Source organism: Diabrotica virgifera, chromosome 7 (assembly GCF_917563875.1).
Source record: "Diabrotica virgifera virgifera chromosome 7, PGI_DIABVI_V3a".
NCBI lineage: Eukaryota > Metazoa > Arthropoda > Insecta > Coleoptera > Chrysomelidae > Diabrotica > Diabrotica virgifera.
The window spans coordinates 245,510,458-245,535,620 of NC_065449.1; the positions used below are offsets into that span (position 1 = coordinate 245,510,458).

At 34.0% G+C, this 25,163-nt stretch overlaps 1 protein-coding gene across 1 annotated transcript in view; it reads left to right on the forward strand.

Annotated features, from left to right (window-relative positions):
* LOC114329568 (transcription factor Sox-10-like) overlaps window positions 1-22,900 on the forward strand; it is a 79,281-nt gene extending 56,381 nt beyond the window's left edge. Inside the window, exon 3 of the mRNA XM_028278722.2 lies at window positions 16,619-22,900. Coding sequence (XP_028134523.2) covers window positions 16,619-17,354 — 736 coding nt within the window. The 3' untranslated portion in view covers window positions 17,355-22,900. The remainder of the gene's footprint in view (window positions 1-16,618) is intronic.
* The last annotated feature ends 2,263 nt before the right edge of the window (window positions 22,901-25,163 follow it).

A 25,163-nucleotide genomic window follows, 5' to 3' on the forward strand; every position in this document is an offset into this window, starting at 1 on the left:
TATTTATAAACAATTAAGTGTCAAAAAATTGCATTTTTCACTTTTTTTCAAATCAATGGAAAACAGGGAAACTTATGGTTTTTTTAGTACAAATATCTTCGAGATTATGGAAAAAGCTTTAAAATGACGTATACAAAGTTTGAAATACTCATTTATTGTTAATACTCGTATAATTGCGAAAAAATTTCGGAATTGCAAAAAAAATTATTTTCGCAATAACTGTTGTAAAAATGAGTGTACAGCTTTGAAATTTTTTGTCAAATAAGGGTTCTTTGGTGCTTAATATGTGATAAAAATTTCAAAGCGATTCATTCAATTGTTTAAATTTTATTCAAATTGTTTATCCCAGAGAGCATTTTTTTTCCATAAAATAAGTCAGAAGAAAATGACGTTAGAACCATTCCACAGGTGTCAAATGAAAGAGCAGGAGCTATATTTTCAACTTGGTTTAAAAAGAGTGAATAAAAAATGCATTTATTAGTAATAAATAATTATGTAAAAGTATCGTAAATCTTTCCTTATAAACTTTTTATTTTGTTATATAAGAAATTATACATATTTATTACCATTTTTTATCAATAATGATATAGATAACATTACTTGGTAGTTGTGCACTTAAAACAGAGTAAAAAAGTTAATTTTTTTGGAAAAAGTTATTCAAAAAGTTTATAAAGAAAAATTGACGATACTTTTGCATAATTATTTATTACTAATAAATGCATTTTTTATTCACTTTTTTAAACCATGTTGAAAATGTAGCTCATGCTCTTTCATTTGACATCTGTGGAATGGTTCTAAGGTCATTTTTTTCTGACTTATGTTACTGCAAAAAAGTGCTCTCTGGGATAAACAATTTGAATAAAATTTAAACAATTGAATGAATCGCTTTGAAGTTTTTATCACATATTAAGCACCAAAGAACCCTCATTTGACAAAAATTTCAAAGCTGTACACTAATTTTTACAACAGTTATTGAGAAAATATTTTTTTTGCAATTCCGACCTTTTTTCGCAATTATATTAACAAAAAATTAGTATATCAAACTTTGTGATACGTCATTTTAAAGCTCTTTTCATAATCTCGAGGATATTTGTACTAAAAAAACCATAAGTTTCACTGTTTTCCGTTGATTTGAAAAAAAAGGGGAAAATGCCATTTTTTGACAGTTAATTGTTTATAAATAAAAATGGCCGCCAGATCCTACGCAGGAAATAGTTATAATTTATTCCTATAGGTATTACCTGTCGAAAAAATGCTTCAGTGCCCTGGCTGCTGAAGTGTCACGAACAGGGTATATTTTTGTCTTATTACCCTGGCCTATTTCTCATTAAATCAACAATTTCTTGGTCTGCCTTTCCTTTCTTGCCTATTATTTTAGCTTCTACCACTTCCAACGATGCCCAAAAGCATATTTTATTATTTGAGCATTATTTTTGAACATGATTTAAAATTCAATTTCTGTTATTGTTAAATTACTTTCATTTTTTTGTTGCACCCGTTTAACATTTTTTGTCCTTTATATCTACTCTCATTTTTGTTATCTTCTCTGTTCAGATTGTAAGTAGATAAAAATTGCCATATTGACATGGTAATTCATAAATAGAGTTTTTGTATCTTTCTTTGATCATAGTTAGGTATGTGTGTTGGTTGTTTAAAATGCTGTAATGTTGTCTCTATGTCGTGTCCCATTAGTTTTTTTCTAATAAGCCTTTTATTTATGGTACCTATTGTTGTTCTCTTCAAGGCTAGAGAAAGGTATGACAAGTCTAAAACAGTGGAAGATAATGTGATATACAAGGTAGCAAAAAGAAAAACAAAGCACGCTGTAGCTACTGCTAAGTAAATATCGGCTTTATAGCTGCATGAAGAGTTGTTGGAAGCACCCAACCGAGGGGATCAGATTAGAGTTATACAGTACATATTGCTATTGCAAGGAACAAGTTATCAAAGGTCTTATCTCATGTACGGTAGATTAAAGTTGCGGATGGAAGAGTGTTAAGAATCGAAGTTGAAATAAAGCAAATATGGTATGAGTACTTTACAAAGTTGTCAAACGAAAAACACCAGAAGAGAGACAGAAAATGCAGGATCTAAAATGAGAATGTAATATCGGGAATAGCGAGAGACAAGGTTGCCGATGCGTTTAATAGAATGATGAATAGTAAGGCAGTAGGACTTGATGGAATACCTATGGCTGTTTGGAAGGCTCTAGGAGAGAAAGGGGTTGATATTTTGTGGCAAATGATAAATAGGATATATGAGGAAGAAATTAAATACCTTGACTCCTACATAACGGAAAATGGGATACTAGATCAAGAAATTTTCCACAAGATACGTGCAGGTTGGTTTAAATGGAAGCAAATGAGCGGGGTACTCTGTGATCGAAAAATCTGGGAAGGGCTGAAAGGAAAGATATACAAGAGTGATATACAAGAGTGATATACAAGAGTGTGGTGCGACCTGCGTTGGTGTACGATGGTGAGGTGTGGCCTGTAAAGAAGATTCAGGAAAAGAAAAGGGGTAGCTGAATATAGTGGATGCTGGGTAAGACTAGAAGGAATATGATCAGCAACGACTTAATTAGGCAAAGGTGACTACAATCTCAAAAAAATTCAAAAACAAAAACTGCAAAGGTTTGGTTACGTCAGACGTAGAAATGATAACTATTTGGGACGAAGGATAGAGTAGATGGACGGATCCGAGGAGAAATGAAAGTACTGTGTGACACAAGGGCGGATCCAGGGAGGGGGCCACGGGGGCCATGGCCCCCTCCGAGAATTTAAAAAAATTTAAATTTAAATGTTTGCAGGTCAAATGTTTTTAATTGATATGTACAAAACAGGGGATATACTGAATTCGCTCTACCGAGATTCACTTTGACACATTCGGAATAGGAAACATACAACACAAAAATTCCTACCTCACACTATTAACTGCTAAAATCAACTTAATCTTTCATTAAAAAAAGAAGAATTATTAGAAATAGTGGGAGTGTCTACTAATCTCATAAAATTTTGTGGAGTTTATTTCTACAAAATATTTTTATTTTGTACAATAAATAATTTTGTCATTTGTTATCAATACATTATATTGGTGTAAATAAATAATTATTGATTGGCGTAAGGTTTATGTTATTTTTATGTCTGTTTACTATTAATAATAAATATTGCCTATGTGCAGGTGCGTTGGTTGTGTAGTTCCAGTCAATTCTGACAACTGAACTTCCCAAAAAAGAAATTACTAACGTCAGTGTCAAAGTGAATCTCGATAGAGCGAATTCAGTATAATATGTTTTCTGAACTAGAATTGACAAAGGCAGTAACGGAAGCTTCAAAAATGACAAAGGATGTTTTATAAATCTAAATGTTGATAATTTTACAAACTGCGAATTGTTAGAACGACCTTGACAGCCGCCAAAGTCGTATCAATTTCCATTTTCTATACACACCAAGAATAAAAAAGAAAGCGTTACTTGGGTCATCACCACTTAGAACAATGGAGTTGGTTGGTATATTTGCACAGTCAGAAGGAATTCTTTTACAAGTATTGCGTTTTATTTTTCTAATGGAAAATATAGTCACAATAAAGGGATGACAGCTCAAAGCCTTGTAACGAAACCTTTAACATCTTTCGCCAAACTCATGAGCAAAGACGGAGCCATACAAACCCATGAAAAAACATACCACAAGGAGTGCGTTTAGGTTGAGCTGGATTCTCTACAAAGTTATCGCATATCGCAACCCCCAAAAGTCAGTCGTTAACTAGATAGACTCTCAGAGGTCTAAACAGATACAAAAAAATAAAGAAAGACTACGACCAATAGTAGAGTCTATAGTGTTCTTAGGTCGACAAAATATTCCTTTAAGAGACCATCGTGACGATGGCCTTCTGCTTCTGGACGAAGATGCTGGACATAGCAATGAGGAGAATTGTTAGGGTTTAAACTAGCATCAGGAGATAAAACTCTTAAAAAACTCCTATCCACAGCATCTTCCTGAGCAACATACATACATTATTAGCACCAGTCAAAATCAATTAATAACATGTTGTGGTGAAGAAATAATTGAACAAATAATGAATCACGTTCAAAATACAAATTATTACTCTGTCATATTTGACGAAACGACCGAAGTATCCCACGTTGAACAACTTTCTCTAAATTTGAGTATACACAATAACAACATTCGTGAATAATTTGTCAAATTCATTGACGTTTATGAGAACCTAAAAATAATTAGTGAAGATCAAAAAAGAGGGAAACAACAAGGCCTAACAGGAGAAGCATTGGGAAAATAGTATTAAACTTGTTGAACGAACTGCACTTGGATCCGAAGAAGTGTGTAGGTATCGGTACTACGGCAGGAATGGTAAGTTTTAAGGCACTTCTCACACATGGTAAAAGTGTGTGAAAAGTGCCTTAAAACTTAAAACTCATCATTGTAACCTTAATTTTTAAAAATTATCCCCCGTACCTCTGTTCCGCTCCCCAAAAAAAGTTCATGGCCCCTCCCGAAAATCGGTCCTGGATCCGCCCTTGGTGTGACAGGGGATTTGAGAGAGAAAGGTTTAGGTGAAGACGACCCGATGGACAGAAATAAATGGCGAAGAAGAGTAAGGAACAGAGACCCCTGAAAGGTGAAAAGCAGAGTAAGAAGGAAGGATTCCACATTCCACATATAATGGCATCGAGAGTTCCTTTAAACGAATAAAAAATTTCGATGATATCTTAATCTCTTCGATGCCCTTAATTATTAAAAACGCTACGGACCATATATTTTCTGTTTTAAACTCAACAATAATTATTGTTTCATCTTTAATTCCATATCTCACTGATTTATCTTTCATCTAAAACTTGTTGTCGAAAATATTAAATTTCTAGGAAATTGTTTAAAATAATTGTAAAAAATTCCCTCTTTTTCTTACGTATATCTAAATTTTATTGAAATATTCTCCAATTGGTTTTTGTCAACTCAACTGTTAACTATTTAGAAAACAACAAATTGTCAAGGACAGGGAGTGTATGAAATTGCAACATTGAATAAAAATCTATTAAAAAATGCAAATAAGCTGTGCACATTACGACTGACTTCATGAACTTCCAAGAATTGAAACCCACGACGAGGAGATGAAATGATGAAACGATGCATCAGATACTAATTAAACTCATTTCGATCTGATGTTGATAACGTAATAAACCTCGTAGACAGTCTGCTGGGCTAATGTCTGTTTAAATTAAAGCAGGATTTGCAGGAATAATTACGGGACTTTTGGATTTTTTATTACGTCTGGATTGGATGCGATTATGTGTGATGAAATACTGGTAGTTTAGATTTAAATAAATTTACCAAAATAAGGGCAAATTGTAATCACAATAGGTCCATTTTTAAAGCAAATATTGAAAAAATATTGGTGTGTTCATATATGAATCGTAAATCTGCTATCGATATAGTAGAAGATGAAATTTTTTATGAAGGTGTTAATGTGATAAAATTATATTGTTAGTGAGTTCAAAATCCATATCCAGTTCTTTCAACTGCGCGGACGACAGTAACAAAAATAGTCTTAAGGTTGCAAAATTAAGCAGACGGAAGAAGAATGGTTAAAAGAACAATTCGCAGAAATAAAAGAATACCAGGAAAGACATGATAGTTTTAACAAATATAAAAAAAATTAAAGAATTAACTCACAGCAGTAGAAAAAGAAAACCAGGAATAATGAAAGATACAAATGGAAATGTTACGTTTAATACTAACGAAAAATTAGAGAGTTGGACAGAATACATCAATAAATTGTTCACAGACAATAGAGCAGAACAAATGGAAGTAGAAGTAGAAGACTGTGTGATTTAAAAAAATATTAAAATAGAAAATTAAAATGGCATTAAAACAGCATAAATGTCAAAGCAGTAGGCCCAGAGCAAATCCGAGTAGAAAGCTTAAAATGCATAAATGATTAAACAATAGAAATAAGAAAAAAAAGAATGTGTGTGTACTTTGTACGCACGAAAGAAGTTATACTTCTATATGATTTCAACGAAATAAAGATACTTAAAAGTTTATTTGTATTTTATTTAATTAATAAACTAATTTTGATAATACCACTTTCAAATTTTTTTTTATTAAAAAACACCAAAATTTAAAAAAAAGGATAACAATCGTCCGTGTTAGGATTTGAACCCGGGACCTTCGCGTTATGTAGTCGAATGCTCTACCAATATCCCATCAGGGTTTTGTTTTTACGGCTTCTGGGACGTAATTACAAATGACAGTGACAAATAGATCAAGTGAAGTAGTAAATATAAAAATGTTTAAAATACTTATTATTTTACTCCCAATGAAGACAAATCCAAAGACACAAAAATTATAATAAAAATATTTACTAAAAACACTAATATATTATTTTCAAACCTTAGTTGCGCTGATACATACATAACTTGGATGATTTAGCAACTAACAACATACTGTCGGTGTGCGCATGCGCCTGGGAATGTAAAATTCACCCTCGTTCCTAAAGAAGTATAACTTCAAAAACAAAAAAACTGAGTTTTCAATCTAATAGCATATAAAACAACATCCAAAACTGTTACTCTACATACCAGACTGAAAACAATGGGAACCTTCTCTGGCTACACCTCCGAGGCTTCTACAATTTGCCAGCCATACGGATGCTGAGACTACGGAAGATGAGGGAATTTTACAATTTATAATTCACGTCCCATCTGCTCAGCGCGGTAAAGTTCCAACGAGACAATAGAAATAAGGTCCAGAGTAGATAATATAGCAACAGGTGAGTTTTTAAAAATGGAAACAATTCTCTGCAATAAAGACCTTAGATTAGAACTGTAAAAGTAAGAGCTCTCAGCTGGACACTGAAGCAGGAACCCATGTCATAAATAAGCTAGCGTCATTTAAACTGTGGTGTTACAGAAGGATGCTTAGAATAGCATGGACACAGAAGAAAACGAACACGGAAATATTGAAGTATTGCGAGAAATGGGCAAAAATACGAAACAATCAACATAATAAAAATAATAAAGTTAAATATCTTAAACACGAGGGGAGAGCGATATGAAATGCTAAAACTGATATAACAGGGGAAAATAAGTGAATGAAGGAGTATATTAAGAAGGAGAGTGTCAGGGTTGAAAAAAATTACGGGACTTAGTTTAAATGCAGTTCTATACAACTTTTCAGACCAGCGGTAGATAGAGTAAAGATACAAAGATAGTGATGATTATATCCAACCTCTAATTGAAAGATGGCACTTAAAGAAGAAGAAAGAAGTTTATGTACTGTATATTTCATTTTTAAGTAGGTACTTTTAAGTAGTTAGTTTTAAATAGTTAAAAATCTGTTACAAATTATCTGTAGTTTCTTAACAGCCTTCCTCAGCAGATAAAACAAAAATTATCTTATCTTGACTCTAATTAAATAAAAGAAGATTGCCGATTAACATCTGGTTCCGGTTAAGTCACATTTAGGGAAAATGATATAAATGTCACACTAATTTCCGATTATTAAGGTATAAATCGTGGTCTCACGTGAGTAAATAGTGTACAGGGACGGTTATAGGCTAAGTTTAAGATTAAATTAAGTCAAGATTTCACGGGTTTCATACAAAAATTGCAATTAGAACATTAATGATTTTATTTAATCTCTTTCGTTTATTCCCATAAAAGTAGATGGCGCCTCTCTACGCTAACCACTGAAGTAGGAAAGATTCTGGAAGCATTAGTTGGACCTTGACAATATGGAACTTGCATAAAATTTTAAATTCGAAAAAAATGTTATAAATCACAACAGAACATAATTTAAAACATGTATCAAAAATAAAAAAGTTGTTTTTGTGTTCCGTTTGGCCCCTAAAGACGATTCTAAATTCAAATTGTTGCAGCTAGCCCAAAACGCATAGTGACGTCATATGGTTGAATGTTTACATTCTGCACCAACAAAGTAAACAACATTGTACCTATATAATTTTAAATTAGACATCATAAACGTCAACAGAAAATACGTTTTACCGTTTGAACTATTTTAATAGTACGTTCTTTATCGGTAAAATATTGCAAAACCTCTAAATTTTAAAGAACCGCTTGGATTGACATGAAATTTGGCATACACAGCTAAAAAGTCAAATAAAAAAGTGATATTGTGCCGATATGTCAATTTGCTTTTTCCCTGGGGGTGGATTTCACCCCCTCTTGGGGATGATAAAATATTCGTCCAAAGTAAGTCCGGAAATGTATAAACTAACTAATTTAAATAACTTTTGTTCCATAGAGTCTTTTCACTAAGACAATACGAGTTACTTGCCAGTGAATATGTTCATTTTTTCAACAAAATAACCATGCTTTTAGACGGTTTTTCGCAAATAACTCAAATAGTAAGTATTTTGTCGAAAAAACATTTTTAGCAAAAATATATCCTGTGAAAAATTTAAAAAAAAATGGTGTATATATCACGTCTCTATACCTAGTAGAAGCAGAGTTATAGCTAATGAAAAATAAGTTCATATTCGTCAAATTCCAAATGGAATACTTTAACGTGAAATAACAAAAAATGAAGCACATTTCTGGGAAAACTCATTACAACATTTAAAGTGTTTAAAAAAAGCTTCATTTTTGTTTTATAAAAAAATTTCTAACATCAAAAGTAAACAAGTTACGCTCAAAATAAAGTTATTCCCTTTTTTTAGTAAAAAAATCGGGAAAATCACCCACAAATTAGTATCTCAAATGAACTTAATCGTTACGACTTCACAAGTTTCTTTACTCGTGTATGTATTGTTTATATGATCTGTAAGTTTCATCGGTTCAAAGTCCTTATTTTTGAAAGGGCTGTAGTTAAAAGGGATTGAACGAGTCACTGATCACGAATGTATGCAAATTTAGAAACACCAAATCTTAATTAATTTTGGTCTAACAGAAAAACAAAAAAATACATGATATTCCGAAAAGCAATGCTGACTTTTTTTGTTTTTCGAGATTTTTGGTATCTCTAACAATTTTTAAGTTATTTTGAAAAAAAGCATATTTTTCAAAATTAAAATTTTTAAAAATTTTACTTTAAAACCAAATTTTTTCAAAAATAAGCACTTTGAATCGATGAAACTTACAGATCATATAAACACAACATAAGTAAAATAATTTGTGGAGCGGTAACGATTAACGTCATTTAAGTTGCTAATTAGGGGGTGGTCCTCCCGATTTTTTTTTTGCCAAAACAAAAGGGACCAACTTTATTTTGAGCGCAACTTGCTTAAATTTAATGCTTGAAACTTTTTATAAAAACAGAAATAAAGCTTTTTTTAAATACTTTAAAAAAGTTATAATGTGTTTTCCCCAAAAAGTGCTTAATTTTTTGGATATTTCACGTCGAAATATTCTATTTGAAATTTGGTGAATATGAATCTATTTTTCATTGGCTATAACTCTGGTTCAACGAGGTCCAGAGACCGAACGCGTACACCATTTTTTTTACTTTTTTTCAGGCTATATTTTTACTAAGAACGTTTTTTTCGACAAAATACTTACTTTTTGAGTTATTTGCGAAAAACCGTCTAAAAATGTGGTTATTTTGTTGAAAAATGAACATATTCCCTCGCAAATAACTCGAAAAGTGTTGACTTGGCGAAAAAACTCTATAGAACAAAAGTTACTTAAAATTAGTCAGTTTACCCATTTCTGGACTTATTTTGGACATATATTTTTTCACCCCCAAGAGGGGGTGAAAGTCACCCCCAGGGCAAAAGCACACATCCGCACAATATCACTTTTTTCCTTTGACATGTAAGCTATGCGTATGTCAAATTTCATGTCAATCCAAGCGGTTCTTTAAAATTTAGAGCAAAAACCGTGAAAGAATGTACTATAAATACATAGAAAACTTGTACTTTTACAAAATGGCACTAAACAACACTTATCGTGTTTTCTTTTATTTTCCATAGTAAACCTTCTTTCCTTTCCTTCAAAAACTGTATCCAACTCCAACCCAACCAAGTGGTATATATTATTACAATAACATACAATAAATGTCATTAGAATATAAATATTTTTCCGTTATTCCGCGACGATGAGCTGGTCAAATACCCAAGTAGGTGGAGGCCAATAAACTAAAGAAGAAAAGAAGAATATACCTAAATATAACCATAGATATAAATATAATCATAAAGTTCAACTATGTGACGTCACGGGTCGTTTGAACTTTTGTAAACCACGGAAGATTTTAAATTTGTACTTCTACGTTATTATGAGTTTTTGAAGCGTAAAATTTTTGAAATCTCATTTTTAAACAAAACTGACCAATATTATGTAATAAAAAAAAATGTGCAAGTTCCCTATTAGTCGAATTAAGTCGAAAGATTTAAGTCAAATCTAAGTCACTGTAAGAATTATGAAGTGTCTCAAGTAGTAATATTTTTTGTTTTATTAGATTCAATTTAATTTAATTTTGAACAAGCCTACAAGCTTATATTTTATACTGCAATGGAAATTAGTGTTTCTATAAGCATTAAAAATGTTTCGGGTCAATAATCAAGAAGTATTAATGAGATTTTCATCCAATTTATTTATTGATCTGTCTATTTACTTATCTTTAGATGATGTACACTAACTGTTTGTTATGACATTGATAATAACTAATATGAGCAGGTTACCGAGAAATAGTTAAACCTTCATGGGAATCAAGTGTGTTGATCCCAATAATGCATTTTTTTATATTTGCTAAACAAGCTATGACTTTGATTGGGATGTACTTTAGATCCCTGTTGGTTGCATCTGTCCAGGTGTTTTTATTTAGCTTTTCCTGATTAACTTGCTTATTTCCCATGATGTGTTGGGTTGATTATGCCCTCAGCCCTCTTGGTCTTCGGGCATGTTCTCTTGTAGTTCTTCGACCTCTTCGACCTAGATAAAGTCAATATCTTCATCTCTGTGAAAATTTAATATACACTCCCTCGAGAGTCCTCCTCATTGATTTCTTCTTTTTTGCAACAGATTACACGAATCCGTTTTTACCTTGGAGTGGCCTCTATATTTCTTTCATTTTGTGTCATTGTTCTTCCATTTTCCATTTCTTTTACGTGCTCGTCCCATTTTTTGCTTACATATTCTATTACTGCCTGTTTGACTTATCCATGTAGTCGGTTTGCCTTTTCCGGTTTTCCTGGATTCTTGTTCGTCTGGATCTGCTCTTTTCCCTTATTCCTCTTTTTATTTTCTGATTCTGATTTTCAGTTTCTGATTTATTTCTCTAAACTTACTCCTATGAATCGATGTTTGTCTCTGGTAGTTATTAATATCTTGAATTTTGCACAATTTGTTTTTTTCTTTTTCCTTGTTGTTGGGTGTTCGTTCCACTTCCCATGTTCATATTTCTTAGAGTTGCACAAGTTTGACTTGAATGTTTAAACTTGACTTGAGTTTGACTTAATTTCAAGTCAAACTCAAGTCAATCCTTCCGACAAATAATTCAAGCCAAGTCAAGCTGGTCAATCGTAGAGGTTTGAAAATTCAAACTGTTTGTCAAACTAGTTTGAAAGAGTTTGAAAAATAATTTATGTAGTAGATATACTTTTTTGTCGAAATTGACATGTTAGTTGCCAATTAAGATAAAAGAATTAATAATACAATGAGTGCCACATAAAAGTATCCTTGATACAGGAAGCGATTATAATCAAAATAGGGTAATTTTTTGAAAATGATTCCTGTATGCTTAGAATTGCTTGCTGGCAAGTTTCATTTTATTGATATAACTTTTTTATACTATTTGAGTCTTACTAGATTAAAACAAAGAATTCGTTGGATAGTGTTTTTATCATACCAAGTGTAATTTAATCTACTTTGGAAGCTTTCAAGTATTACGTAACGCAAGTTGGGGGAGGGGGCCATGTAAACGTTACGGCGCGTTATACAGGGGGGGGGTTCGAACAGCGCGTTACGTAACATTGTTTTATACTTAAATAAAAAAACTACGGAATCACAATCTCATAACTTTTCAACTTTCGTTTATATTTTACATAGAACCCCTGGATTGTATTCAAGTGAAAAAATCTTAAAATTTGTATTAACCAAATCAAGCACAGTAAACACGTGTTTGCAATAAATAGCTGGGCCTTTCCTCACAACAAAAGATGAAAAGATACAGATGGGATAAAGAGGTTGTAAGAGCTTCAAAAATTGCGTTTCGTAATACTTGAACGGCCCCCTTTAACAAAGATTTATGAAGGAACAAAAAAATATTATATTTTCTATAAAGTAGCCTACTTGTAGGTTTAATGAATTTTTTGCGACTTTGCAAATGTCGTCTTAAAGAATTAGTTCACTATTTGTCATTTTATAACGCTGTTCTTTATTTTTACATAATGCATACATAAGTATGCAGATTTTTTCTCTTAATTTTTGCACTGGGAATACCTTCAAAATCAGACTCAATTTGATCTGGTACTTATTCTGAGCCGAAAAATATTCAGGTTCAGATATTATTTCATAAAGCACACACTTCAAAACGAACGTAATAAACAAGCCAAGCATATACTTCTTAATAATATGAACTACAAACTAATTTGCGGAGTAGCAGATTCAGACATATCCAAATAACTCAAAACAAAAGTCGGTACGCTCTCAATTAGAATTATTGGAAATAAACACGTTACTCAATATGATATTCAAACTGATTGAAGAAGTTTGATTTCAAGTCAAACCTAAAGATATTGAAATCAAACTTTTTTACAAAAAACGTTTGGTTTTCAAGTCAAGTCAAGTTTGTTGAATAAAATCAAACTAGTTTGACTTGATGCATCTCTAATATTTCTAGGAGAATGAGATTTTGGTTTTCTGTTCCTTCGTCTAACGACTGTATTTCTGTTTGTAGTGCTAGATTTTTGGCAATGCTAGCTGGGTATGGTATTTTCGCCTTGGTAGTGTGTAGTGTGTTGGTTCGATGGGAGCAATCACCATGGTATCTTCTATATTCTATATTTTCAATATAGTTCTTCAATATTCTTTCGTTTCTGTTTGCAACTCTATCATTTCAATTTGAAAATCTGGCGTTTAGGTTTCCTATATGCTTATGGATTGTTCTACTGTGTTAAGGAACGCATCCAGGATATCTAGGTTATAGTCATCTAGTATGTCTCTTGGCCTCACATATGCTGAGATGATTCTTCAGTCCTCTCTGCTTGTCTCATCTGTACTTTTATTGATGTAGCTTACAAGTATTTAGTGATCATCATCATTCTCTTTGCCTTATCCCTACACGGGGTCGGCTTCCCTAATTACATTTCTCCACACAATGCTATCTTGGGTCATATCAATGTTAATCCCCTTTACTTTACCAACATGTCCTGCCTTATCGTCTCCCCCCAGGTCTCCTTTGGTCTTCCTCTCCTACTCCTTCCAGGAATCTGCACTTCAGCTATTCTTCGTATTGGGTGATTAACGTCTCGACGTTGAACATGACCAAACCATCTTAACCTATGCTCTCTCATTTTGGCATCAATTGGTGCCACACCTAGACTTCCCCTAATATACTCATTTCTAATTTTATCCTTCTTTGTCACTCCACTAATCCATCTAAGCATTCTCATTTCCGCCACATTCATTCGTTGTTCCTCTTTCTTTTTCACTTCCCAACATTCAGTTCCGTACATCATAGCCGGTCTTATGGCTGTTTTATAGAATTTTCCCTTCAGCTTCATTGGAATTTTTCTGTCACACAACACACCACTCGCTTCTTTCCACTTCATCCATCCAGCCCTAATTCTACTGTATGCATCTCCATCTATTTCTCCATTACTCTGTAATACCGATCCTAGGTACTTAAAACTATTGCTTTTCACAATCATTTCACCATTTAAAGATACCATTTTAGTTGTAGTAACTCCATCTTTAAATGAACATTCCAAATACTCTGTTTTTGTCCTACTAAGTTTTAAACCTTTTTCCTCCAGAGCTTGTCTCCACTGTTCCAGTTTTTGTTCTAAGTCTCTTACGGCTTTCTTTCATGTTCCAACAGATTTTTTCTACTATTATTTCCCTGAATAGACCTTCTTTCTCATCTTTTAGCATTCACCACTTATTTTGTGTGGTCCTCTGCGATATTTTTGTTTAGTTTCGCTTTTTTACTTCGATGTCCAGAACAAGCAGCTTATGTTGTTGGCTTACTGTTTCACTAACTATTACCTTGCAGTCCTTGCATTCACGTATGTCTTCTTTCCTTATCATGAAGTAGTCTATTTGGGATTGATGTTGTCCACTTTTGTAGGTAATAAGTTGAGTTTCTCTCTTTTTAAAGAATGCGTTAACAATCGCCATATCCAATGCTGTTGCTAATTCAAGCATGTCGTCTCCAACTTAATTTCTAGTTCCAAAGCCTGATCCCCCATATATTGTTTCATATCCTGTCTTGGCTTGGCCCACATGTGCATTGAAATCACCTCCTATTATAACTTTCTCCTCTGCTGGAATATCACTCAGTGCGTCTCCTAATTGGTTATAGAAAGCTCTTCCTTCATTTTCACCCAGACCTGTTTGAGGAGCATACACACACACACACACACACACACACACACAACATTCAATACCTCTTTATCAATTACAAATTTCACTGACATCATTCTATCACTCGTTCTTACAACTTCTATTACGTTATCTTTCATTTCACTATCAGCAATTATACCAACTCCATTTCTAGTGTTACTACTCCCTACATACCACAATTTGTATCCTTCACCTAGTTCTCTCGCCCTTTGTCCTTTTCACCTAATTTCTTGAATACAAGCAATTTGAACTCTTCTTAGCTTGAGCGCATCCACTAACTCCAGACTCTTATCTGTGACTACCAAGATTCCAAGCCCTATCCTGATTTTTCTAACCTGTAATGGTGTTCCTCCTGAGATAGTCCTCACCCGGAGATCCGAACGGAGGCTCATTTTACTTCCGAAATATTTCCGGAAAGGTTACATACAAGTATTTAGTGCTGTGTGTGTTTATTATTGTGTATACAAAGAAAATATAAACATACAACAAATGTTCTTATTAATTTTCGGTAGTTACACGAAAGTTCTAAAATTATCGATTTGTATCCTGAGTGACACTTTGACAGTTTTAATGTCACGACTTTCAAGGTAAAGTATTCGGAAAGGGAGGAATTGGGAGAAGAAGAATATCATGGTTAAAGAACCTGAGGAAATGGTTCTCCACAACAACAACTTATTTATTTAAAGCATCAGTTAATATAATAATTATAGCCAGAATGATCGCCAATATTCGAAACGAGTGGGCACTAAAAGAAGAAGAAATTATGTCAAAGTGTCACGAGGGCAAAACAAATCGATAATTTTTAAGAGTTCGAGTGTAATTTGATAAGATTATTTCATGAATATAACTGTTTTAAATCATTTTCACTAATATTTTATTGATATCTTCATCTGAATATTTGCTAAACCTGTTCCCGGTGTTCTCTTTGGCAAGTTGTAAAACATAAATTGTCATTAATATCACTGAATGTTCATTTTTTCGTAGCAACGAAGGGCATCTGACGTAATACTTGACGACGGGAAATTATCAAAAATTATCGGGTATAATATCACAAGAGAGTGAGAATAAATTGAAAATAATGCGACAGTTTTTCGAAAATTTGTTGTCTGGCAATAGACACGAGAGCCCGCAGGGCTAGAGTGGCTATTGCCCAATGACAACAAATTTTAGTAAAAATGAAGCATTATTTTCTTATTTATTCTTACTGTCGTGTGATATTCGTAAGAATATTTTTTAATACGTATATTATGGATATTTTCTTAAATGTGACAGTTGTCAAAACTAGGAAACTGGTTGCCATTAAACAGAAACGATCTGCTTAAAAAAATTCTATCGGTAATTTTCTACAGTGGATAATTCTCAGTATAATTTTAATCTGATTGGACAGAATTAAACACGTGATCAAATATCTTACTATTGGATTGGAAGTTAAAATCATCAAAAAATAATCGGGTATAATATCACAAGAGACTGAGAATAAATTGAAAATAATGCGACAGTTTTTCGAAAATTTGTTGTCTGGCAATAGACACGAGAGCCCGCAGGGCTCGAGTGGCTATTGCCCAATGACAACAAATTTGAGTAAAAATGAAGCATTATTTTCTTATTTATTCTTACTGTCGTGTGATATTCGTAAGATTATTTTTTAATACGTATATTATGGATATTTTCTTAAATGTGACAGTTGTCAAAACTAGGAAACTGGTTGTCAATAAACAGAAACAATCTACTTAAAAAAATTCTATCGGTAATTTTCTACAGTAGATAATTCTCAGTATCATTTTAATCTGATTGGACAGAATTAAACACGTGATCAAATATCTTACTATACGATTGGAAGTTAAAATCATTAAAAAATAATCGATTTAATTTAGATTTATGTATGTAGCTTTTTATTGGTCAGAATCTCCTATGAATGAAATAATCGCTGTAATTTTTAGTCTTGTAGGTTTCTATTGGTCAGAATATCTATGAATGAAATAATCATCGTACTTAACCTTTTATCTAAATTTAATCTTTAAACTAAAATAAAATGTGAGATAAAGTTATTATGGATATGTAATATTATTTCTTTTGTTCCAGATTACTTAGTGAAAACGATCAGAAACCGTTCAAAGAAGAAGCAGACCGACTCCGAGTAATCCACAAACGCGAACACCCCGACTACAAATACCAACCACGCAGACGAAAACAGAACAAAACATCCCCAGAATCGATTCATCTAACCCACCAAAAAACCATTTCCTACCATCGCCCGATGAAACAAGAAGACTCGCCTTGTAGTCCAATGAGTCACACCTCCACGTCTCCGTCTACTTGTTCGTCTCAGCCCAACAGTCCACTAATATCTTCCCAGTTACTCAAGTCATGTGAACCACACAGCTTTGAGCTGGATAGCTACCCGAGAATTCCAGAAATAGACAACAGTTACATGCCCGATGAAGGCGTGGATTGTAGCGACTTTGACCAGTATCTTCCCAGCGAGACCTACCAGCAATTTCACAAAGATGACTCTAATAACAATTACAAAAACAAGAGATCGTGCACAGAGGGCTTAAATAATCCAAATGACGCCTTCAACAGATACCACGAGTTGCAGCCGACCACAGTAGTGAAAACAGAAAAATACGTGGTAGAGTCAAGTACCTCCACGATGTACCCGTATCCGTCACCCTCTGCTGGTTACTATACAAACAACGCTCAGTATTTACCTTCTTATCAATATTTGCCACAAAGGCCTATGTTTGGCGGCTCGTCTACGGTCGCAGGCTTTTCCAACGAGGGGGCCAACGAGGCTTGGGGGCCCTATAGTGTGTGACGCGTTTGTGTATATAAAGTGATACCTAGATTTATAAACACAGAATCTCTTTTTGTAAATCTCTCTTTTCAACATTTTCCCACAGAGCGATGTATGTAGTATAAGTACACAGTGTGGATCAAAATACGAGGGCCAAATGAAAAATTCTCGGCTACATAAAAAACGTTTTATTTAAAAAATGCATTTATTTCTAATTGAGTTTCTACAATAACTGGACTCCGTTTTTAAAATAAGTCTCCAAATATACATTTGCCACTGTTTTCTATCATATTTGCATTTGATCCGAGGCAGATTCAAATTCATTGATTATTATCTATGTAATATTGAAAAAATATAAATTTGACAAATGGGGAGAAGTTTCTGATACCTACAAACTTTGCAAGTTTTACATCACAAAAACCGTTTGTGAGCTGGTGCTGTATCTCGATGATAGAGATAGTGGAATTTTTAAATTGCAAACCTAGACATTTTCTTTATTTTTTTCTATACTTTACTTTATCGTGCCGGACAGTTATTCATACAATTTCGTCCCAGTATCGAAATATGTCGGTTCCATCTTAGTTGCGATCCACTACACAGCGTGGATCTGTGGGTACACCGATGAAGACAGTTTCTGCATGTAAGAGGATATTCCGTATTTTGTGTTTCTCCACAGCTACAGTTTATATCATCTTGGTTTATTTTCCCTCGTTTTGTCATGTTTGAGTGTTGGACCGACCCCGTTCTATCATATTAATAGTTTTCTTATAGTCTTTAAGAGATTGGCCAATCGTGTGGCCGAAAAAGTTAAATGACGATGTGGTTTTTGTAACCTTGCAAGGTGGTCTATAGTCCTTAGGATCACTGCTAAGTTTTTTAACAAGGCTGCATGCTATTTTGCTACTATGTGACATGTTCATTTTTTCTACAATTTCGATTCAATTTTCCTTTTTAACTTTCTTGGCTAAAAGGGTCAGCTGCATAGAGGATTTCGTATATTCTCAATAGTTCTGAGGACTTGCTGGACATCCTGGGAACATATTGTTGTATAAATACCCTAGAATTAACTTTCCTAGTCACATTTTTTATTAATTCTACAAATTTCTCGTAGTTTTCTGGTTATAGTTCAAGACGTAGCAGCTAAAAATGTAGCATGTCTGCATACTTTTCCTAGTTTGTCAAATCCATTTTCAAGACTATACATGTAAAAATGATTCGTATCACAATCTGAAATAGAAAGTAATTCTCCTTTATTTATGACATTGTTTCTATGGTTTCAAAGCTCTGCAACATGCTGGAATTCTTTAGAGCTATAGGTACCTGCTTTACTTCATATACTCCTATTATACCCTTTTTTTGGTATTTTAAACAATTTTTGGTCATTTTTAGATAGTCTTATGTGGGGGTCCGGACAAATAATCCCCGGACAAATAATCCCAGACAAAAAATCCCCACAAATTATCCATGGACAAAATATCCTCGGACAAAAAATCCCCACATAAAATCCCGGACAAAAAATCCCCAAGAAATATTTGCTGCCGAATAGTTATCTAAAAGACGAAGCAAGTTTTCAATCCTAATAGTAAATTAATAATATTGAAAAATATTAAAAATCACTAAAAGATTTTTAAATTGAAAACTTATTGGTACATTTTCATGGTAACACCTCCAAGACTTCTATAATTTGCAAGTCATATGGATGCTGCAGTGAAGACGAAAGGGAAGGAATTCTACACCTTGCAATTCACATCCCCCGTCTGCAGCCGGCAAAGTTCCAACTGAAAAATGCACCTGGTTACTCTACGGAGTAATACGAAAAATAAAATAAAAATGTGTACCATTTTTATTCGGTTGCAATGCGAAGGCAGACCAATCTTACTTTTTAATTAGAATACGGAGTGCAGTCCAGTTCCTTTAACCGCGATTTTCTGCTCTTATTGGAGCTTCATCAGAAGGAACGTAGGCACTGTTCTCCATACTCCAACTAAATTGCATCGAGAGGTTTTCCCACACATCGCAACCAAAGTGATGATAATAGGTGGCAAGCGCCATCTGGCAATTGAAAGACGAAGCAAGTTTTCAATCCTAATAGTGAATTAATAATATTGAAAAATATTAAAAATCACTAAAAGATTTTTAAATTGAAAACTTATTGGTACATTTTCATGGTAACACCTCCAAGACTTCTATAATTTGCAAGTCATATGGATGCTGCAGTGAAGACGAAAGGGAAGGAATTCTACACCTTGCAATTCACATCCCCCGTCTGCAGCCGGCAAAGTTCCAACTGAAAAATGCACCTGGTTACTCTACGGAGTAATACGAAAAATAAAATAAAAATGTGTACCATTTTTATTCGGTTGCAATGCGAAGGCAGACCAATCTTACTTTTTAATTAGAATACGGAGTGCAGTCCAGTTCCTTTAACCGCGATTTTCTGCTCTTATTGGAGCTTCATCAGAAGGAACGTAGGCACTGTTCTCCATACTCCAACTAAATTGCATCGAGAGGTTTTCCCACACATCGCAACCAAAGTGATGATAATAGGTGGCAATTGAAAGACGAAGCAAGTTTTCAATCCTAATAGTGAATTAATAATATTGAAAAATATTAAAAATCACTAAAAGATTTTTAAATTGAAAACTTATTGGTACATTTTCATGGTAACACCTCCAAGACTTCTATAATTTGCAAGTCATATGGATGCTGCAGTGAAGACGAAAGGGAAGGAATTCTACACCTTGCAATTCACATCCCCCGTCTGCAGCCCCATTCTAATTAAAAAGTACGATTGGTCTGCCTTCGCATTGCAACCGAATAAAAATGGTACACATTTTTAATTTATTTTTCGTATTACTCCGTAGAGTAACCAGGTGCATTTTTCAGTTGGAACTTTGCCGGCTGCAGACGTGGGATGTGAATTGCAAGGTGTAGAATTCCTTCCCTTTCGTCTTCACTGCAGCATCCATATGACTTGCAAATTATAGAAGTCTTGGAGGTGTTACCATGAAAATGTACCAATAAGTTTTCAATTTAAAAATCTTTTAGTGATTTTTAATATTTTTCAATATTATTAATTTACTATTAGGATTGAAAACTTGCTTCGTCTTTCAATTGCCAGATGGCGCTTGCCACCTATTATCATCACTTTGGTTGCGATGTGTGGGAAAACCTCTCGATGCAATTTAGTTGGAGTATGGAGAACAGTGCCTACGTTCCTTCTGATGAAGCTCCAATAAGAGCAGAAAATCGCGGTTAAAGGAACTGGACTGCACTCCGTATTCTAATTAAAAAGTAAGATTGGTCTGCCTTCGCATTGCAACCGAATAAAAATGGTACACATTTTTATTTTAGTTATCTAAAAGTTTTCCCGAAATTTTGACAAATTTCGAATTCCAATTCCATGCTGAAATCTTCAAATTTTACATGCCAAAAGAGTGTGAGTTTTTTCAAAAATCTTGGAAGATATGGGGAATGAGCTAAGGCCCCGTTTTCATGTCAGGCGCTTAACGCGCGTTTTTATAACGCGCGATTACAACTACATACATTTTACGGAAGACGGTTGACATGCTAACGCGCGTTTTAATGACTTAAAACGCGCGTTAGCAATGTGAACGGTCTCAAGTAAAATGTATGTAGTTGTAATCGCGCGTTATCAAAATGCGCGTTAAGCGCTTGTCATGAAAACGTGGCCCTAGCTCATTCCCAATATTTTCCACGATTTTTGAAAAAACTCACACTTTTTTGTCATGTATAAACAAATAAAGTTAACAAAAATATAACACAAATAAAGTTTTCCGCATGCAATTGGAATTCGAAATTTGTTAAAATTTCGGGAAAACTTTTAGATAACTATTCGGCAGCAAATATTTCTTGGGGATTTTTTGTCCGGGGATTTTTTGTCCAGGGATAATTTGTGGGGATTTTTTGTCCGGGATTATTTGTCCGGGGATTATTTGTCCTAGCTTCCTTATATGTATATGACATCCTAAAGACAGCGACGTAGTTTTCGACTTTTCGACGCAATTCTTTCGTTGAGCGCTGTTAATTTTGATTTGTGTTAAAATAGTTTCTACTTTTTAGCCAACGCAACAGTTATCCTCGTGGTTTTCTTCGTTTCAAAATCTTCATTTCATTTGGAGCCAATAATTGCTAAAAATTAGTAATGAAGTGTTAAATTGATTTTTATCTATAATTCAAAATCCACATTAAAGTGTACATACGTGGGAAACTGACATATTTTAAGTCTTCGTACTCATGGTGTAACAAGGTGTATCAAATAGAATGAAGCCTTTGGAAAAACCGATGTGAAAATATTTTAATCTTAAAACCAAAAAAGTTGGAGGCACATCAGATCTCAAACCGCTACCGTCATCATTTATTTTGAATTTCTGTCAAGCAATGACTGCCTTGTTAGGCCCAACTGTATGGTAATAAGTCTGTGCTATAGGCTGACCTATTTATGAAATCAAAGTAAAAAAATCAAAGTTTTTTTGACACAGTGTCTCTTTCCGATAAATTTCAGTATTTCCCATTGTGTTATGAGCTGAGGCATTTTAAAGGTATAAAGGTGTTTTTCCCCAACTATTTGTTTTTACATATCTGTCCACCATTTGTTTTTGTTTTTCTTCATTGAAAACTTCTTCAGTTTCCTCATTGATAATTTTGACTAGATTATTATACATTTCCTGAAATTGTTGATATCGAGTTTTTCGCCTATACTTCTCTGTTGAAGGAATCTCTCTGTCTTACATGCGAAACTAAAATACGAGTGGCACTGAAACAGATAAAAGTCTTTTAATAATTTCTAAACCAGTTTCAACGGGCAGAATCAGCATCATCATCCAGCCTCAAAAGTCCACCGCTGAGCATTCATAAGCATCTTCCTCCTGTTTCCAATCTTGCGCCGCTCGCATTCAGTTTTTTTAGCCTGCTTAAATAGTCGGTCCATCTTGTAGGTGGTCGACCAACTCTTCTCTTGTCTTCCTTAGCTTCCATTCCTATAACCTTTTTGTCCATTGCCCATCTGTCATTCTGGCTATGTGTCCTGACCATGTCCATTTTATCTGGCTATCCTTTCAATGGCGTCAGTTACCTTGGTTGTTCTCCGTTCTCCTGATCTGAAGAACGGGCAGAATAATTTCTACAGATCTCTAAAACATTCATCCTTATTCCTATAGGCATTTATACATACTATTATATTATATATTGCTTAAAATCACAGGCTTAGTAATCGCAAGAAAGTAGGAGAAAACAATCACGCACCTCTAGTATTTTTAGTAATTCGGGACATTCAATGTATAAAGGCTTCTTTCTATTTGATCCACTCTGATATAGTACAGAGGTATTCATTAAAAAGATTTTGTATGTATTTAAAATATTTTTTCGTTCGAAAAACTGTTAATATTATTAATTAGTGTTTAAGATTAGATTTTAGCAGTTCGTTAGGCATTGTTTAGATGTATTTTTACGACATTTAAATGCCAACTCTGCTTTATATTCAATAAACGTTATATTTTTAGAAAGTATTTTTATAAAATGATTTAAATAAACACTATTTAAGCTAACTATTGTGTCTCTTTTTTCAACAAACGACCTACATATCTTACGTCATCCTCATTCCCAGCTAATATCGATGACTTGACCTGGTCGTCAGCAAGGTGCAAAGTGAAACGTTTGTCATCATCTATCATCTATAGATATACCCATGTTAAAACACGTGTTTTAAAGAAACTAGAAAAAGAAGAACTAAAGTTCTAGAAACTCTGTTCTCTGTTTGTAGACTTAACGGCAAGATCATAAAAGAAAAAATAAACAACCAAATTACAGAAGAGGAGGATCAAAATGGAAAGTCTGGTACTGACAACAGAGATACGTTGTAGAATCAAAACAACAGACGTTATCGAAAACATCGCGTCGCTTAAGTGGAATTGGGCAGGATACGTTGTCAAATTATCAGACAAGCGATGGAGAAAACGTTTTGTCGCGTGGAGGCGACAGGGAGCACAACAAAGAGGAGAACTTCCACCAACCAGATGGACTGACTAACTGAAACGTTTTGTCAGTAACTGGATGCAAGACGCACAAGACACAGGCAGATAGAAAGACCTGATGGATACCTATGTCCAGCAGTGGACGAATACAGGTTAATGATGATGAAAGGATTAAGACAAGATTGCGCAGTGGGTCAAAGCTTATTTAAAATTTATTTAAATTCAGCACTACGAAGATGGAGACGCACGTGTTTTAACAAGGATATATTATCAATAGATGACGATAAACTTTGCATTTTGCTCTTTGCTGACGACCAGGTCATATTAGCTGATTATGAGGCTGATGTAAGATATATGACAAAAGTTAGATGAATAATATAAAGCTTGGGGCTTGACGATAAATATGGAAAAGACCGAATATCTAAATGCTGTCAGAGCAGATCGAAATAATCTAGTGCTGTATCACTGTGAAATCGTAGACCACTAGATTAGAAATGTTGATTCACCCAAGTACTGCAATTATTAAAAAAGACTCTAGTGAGCCTGAAGGGTGAAGTCGAGTTCGCTCCGCTTCGTTCAGGTATATTTTAGAAGGGTACGAATTGGCTCCCGCATGAATGCGGGTAGGCTCTCATATAATCGTGGAAACATTAGACATTGTTGCCAAATCGTGTAATATTTATACTGCTTAGGAAATTTACATAGTGATATAGACTTTTTATAGGAAAATTATACTTTTAGACAAATACTTTTAGAGTTTGTTTTAGTTCAACATTGGCATATGTGGCAATTTTAACACAAATTATCGGTGTCGGCCGGTAAGCGCTCGACCGTTTTGCGCTCTTACCTGAAATCGGCCGGTTTGCGCTCTACACTCTAATACCCGAAAGTTAAGTTAGGACCGAAGGGTTAGGTCTTCCTCCTTTCCCATAGATATTTCTAGGAAGGTACCTGTTTCTAACAAAAAGAGAAAATTTGAAAGAAGTGACAACGCTGGGTGATATTTTCGACATGTTTAGGTAAAATAAATTTTGTCTATGGGAGCCAATTCGGACTCTACCTTTTTTAGTTCAGGTAAAATTCTTACCATTGGGAGCGAATTCGACCCCGTCCAGCCTGAAATGGTAACAAAACAACGTAACTTGCGTTCTGTGAAACACATAATTTAGTAAAAAGAGAAAATTATCTTTTAGGCCGGAATGCAGAATCCTTGGTAACAATCTATTGCATGAGCTTTTTACAATTTATAAAGCAAGCAGGCCGATAAATAGCGGTCATGGGAGAATCTATAGTATACATTCATCACCTGCCCGCTTATCTAGATAAAAATCTAACAGTATCCTGCACCTTTAGTACAAGAATATGAGTAAAACAAAATAAGGAAATATAGCTTTAGATTTAATTTGATTCAAGGGCTACCACCATCGGTTAACATATGTTTTTTCTTCTTAGAATCTTCTGAATAACTCTGAAGACTCTAAAAACCCCTGAATCAAATTAAATCTAAAACTGTCTTTCCTTACATAAATTAGTTATACCAAAATCATAAATCATAATCTACAAGACCTTAGTCGAAAACATCACAACTTATGGAGCTGAGGTTTGACAAATGACAGAATGTTTTGAAAAAGAAATGACGAAATAGGGAAAAGAATGGGTATTGAAACAACAATAATTGACACCACTGATATCAATTTTAAAAGTATATCATTGTAAAAAGAGAGCGCTAAATACCTACATACAGTAGGAAAAATGAAAGAATACCCATGAACGAACATATAAAACACGCTGTATTTTCCTGTCACCGTGTCACACAAAAAATTGGCCAGCGCAAGTT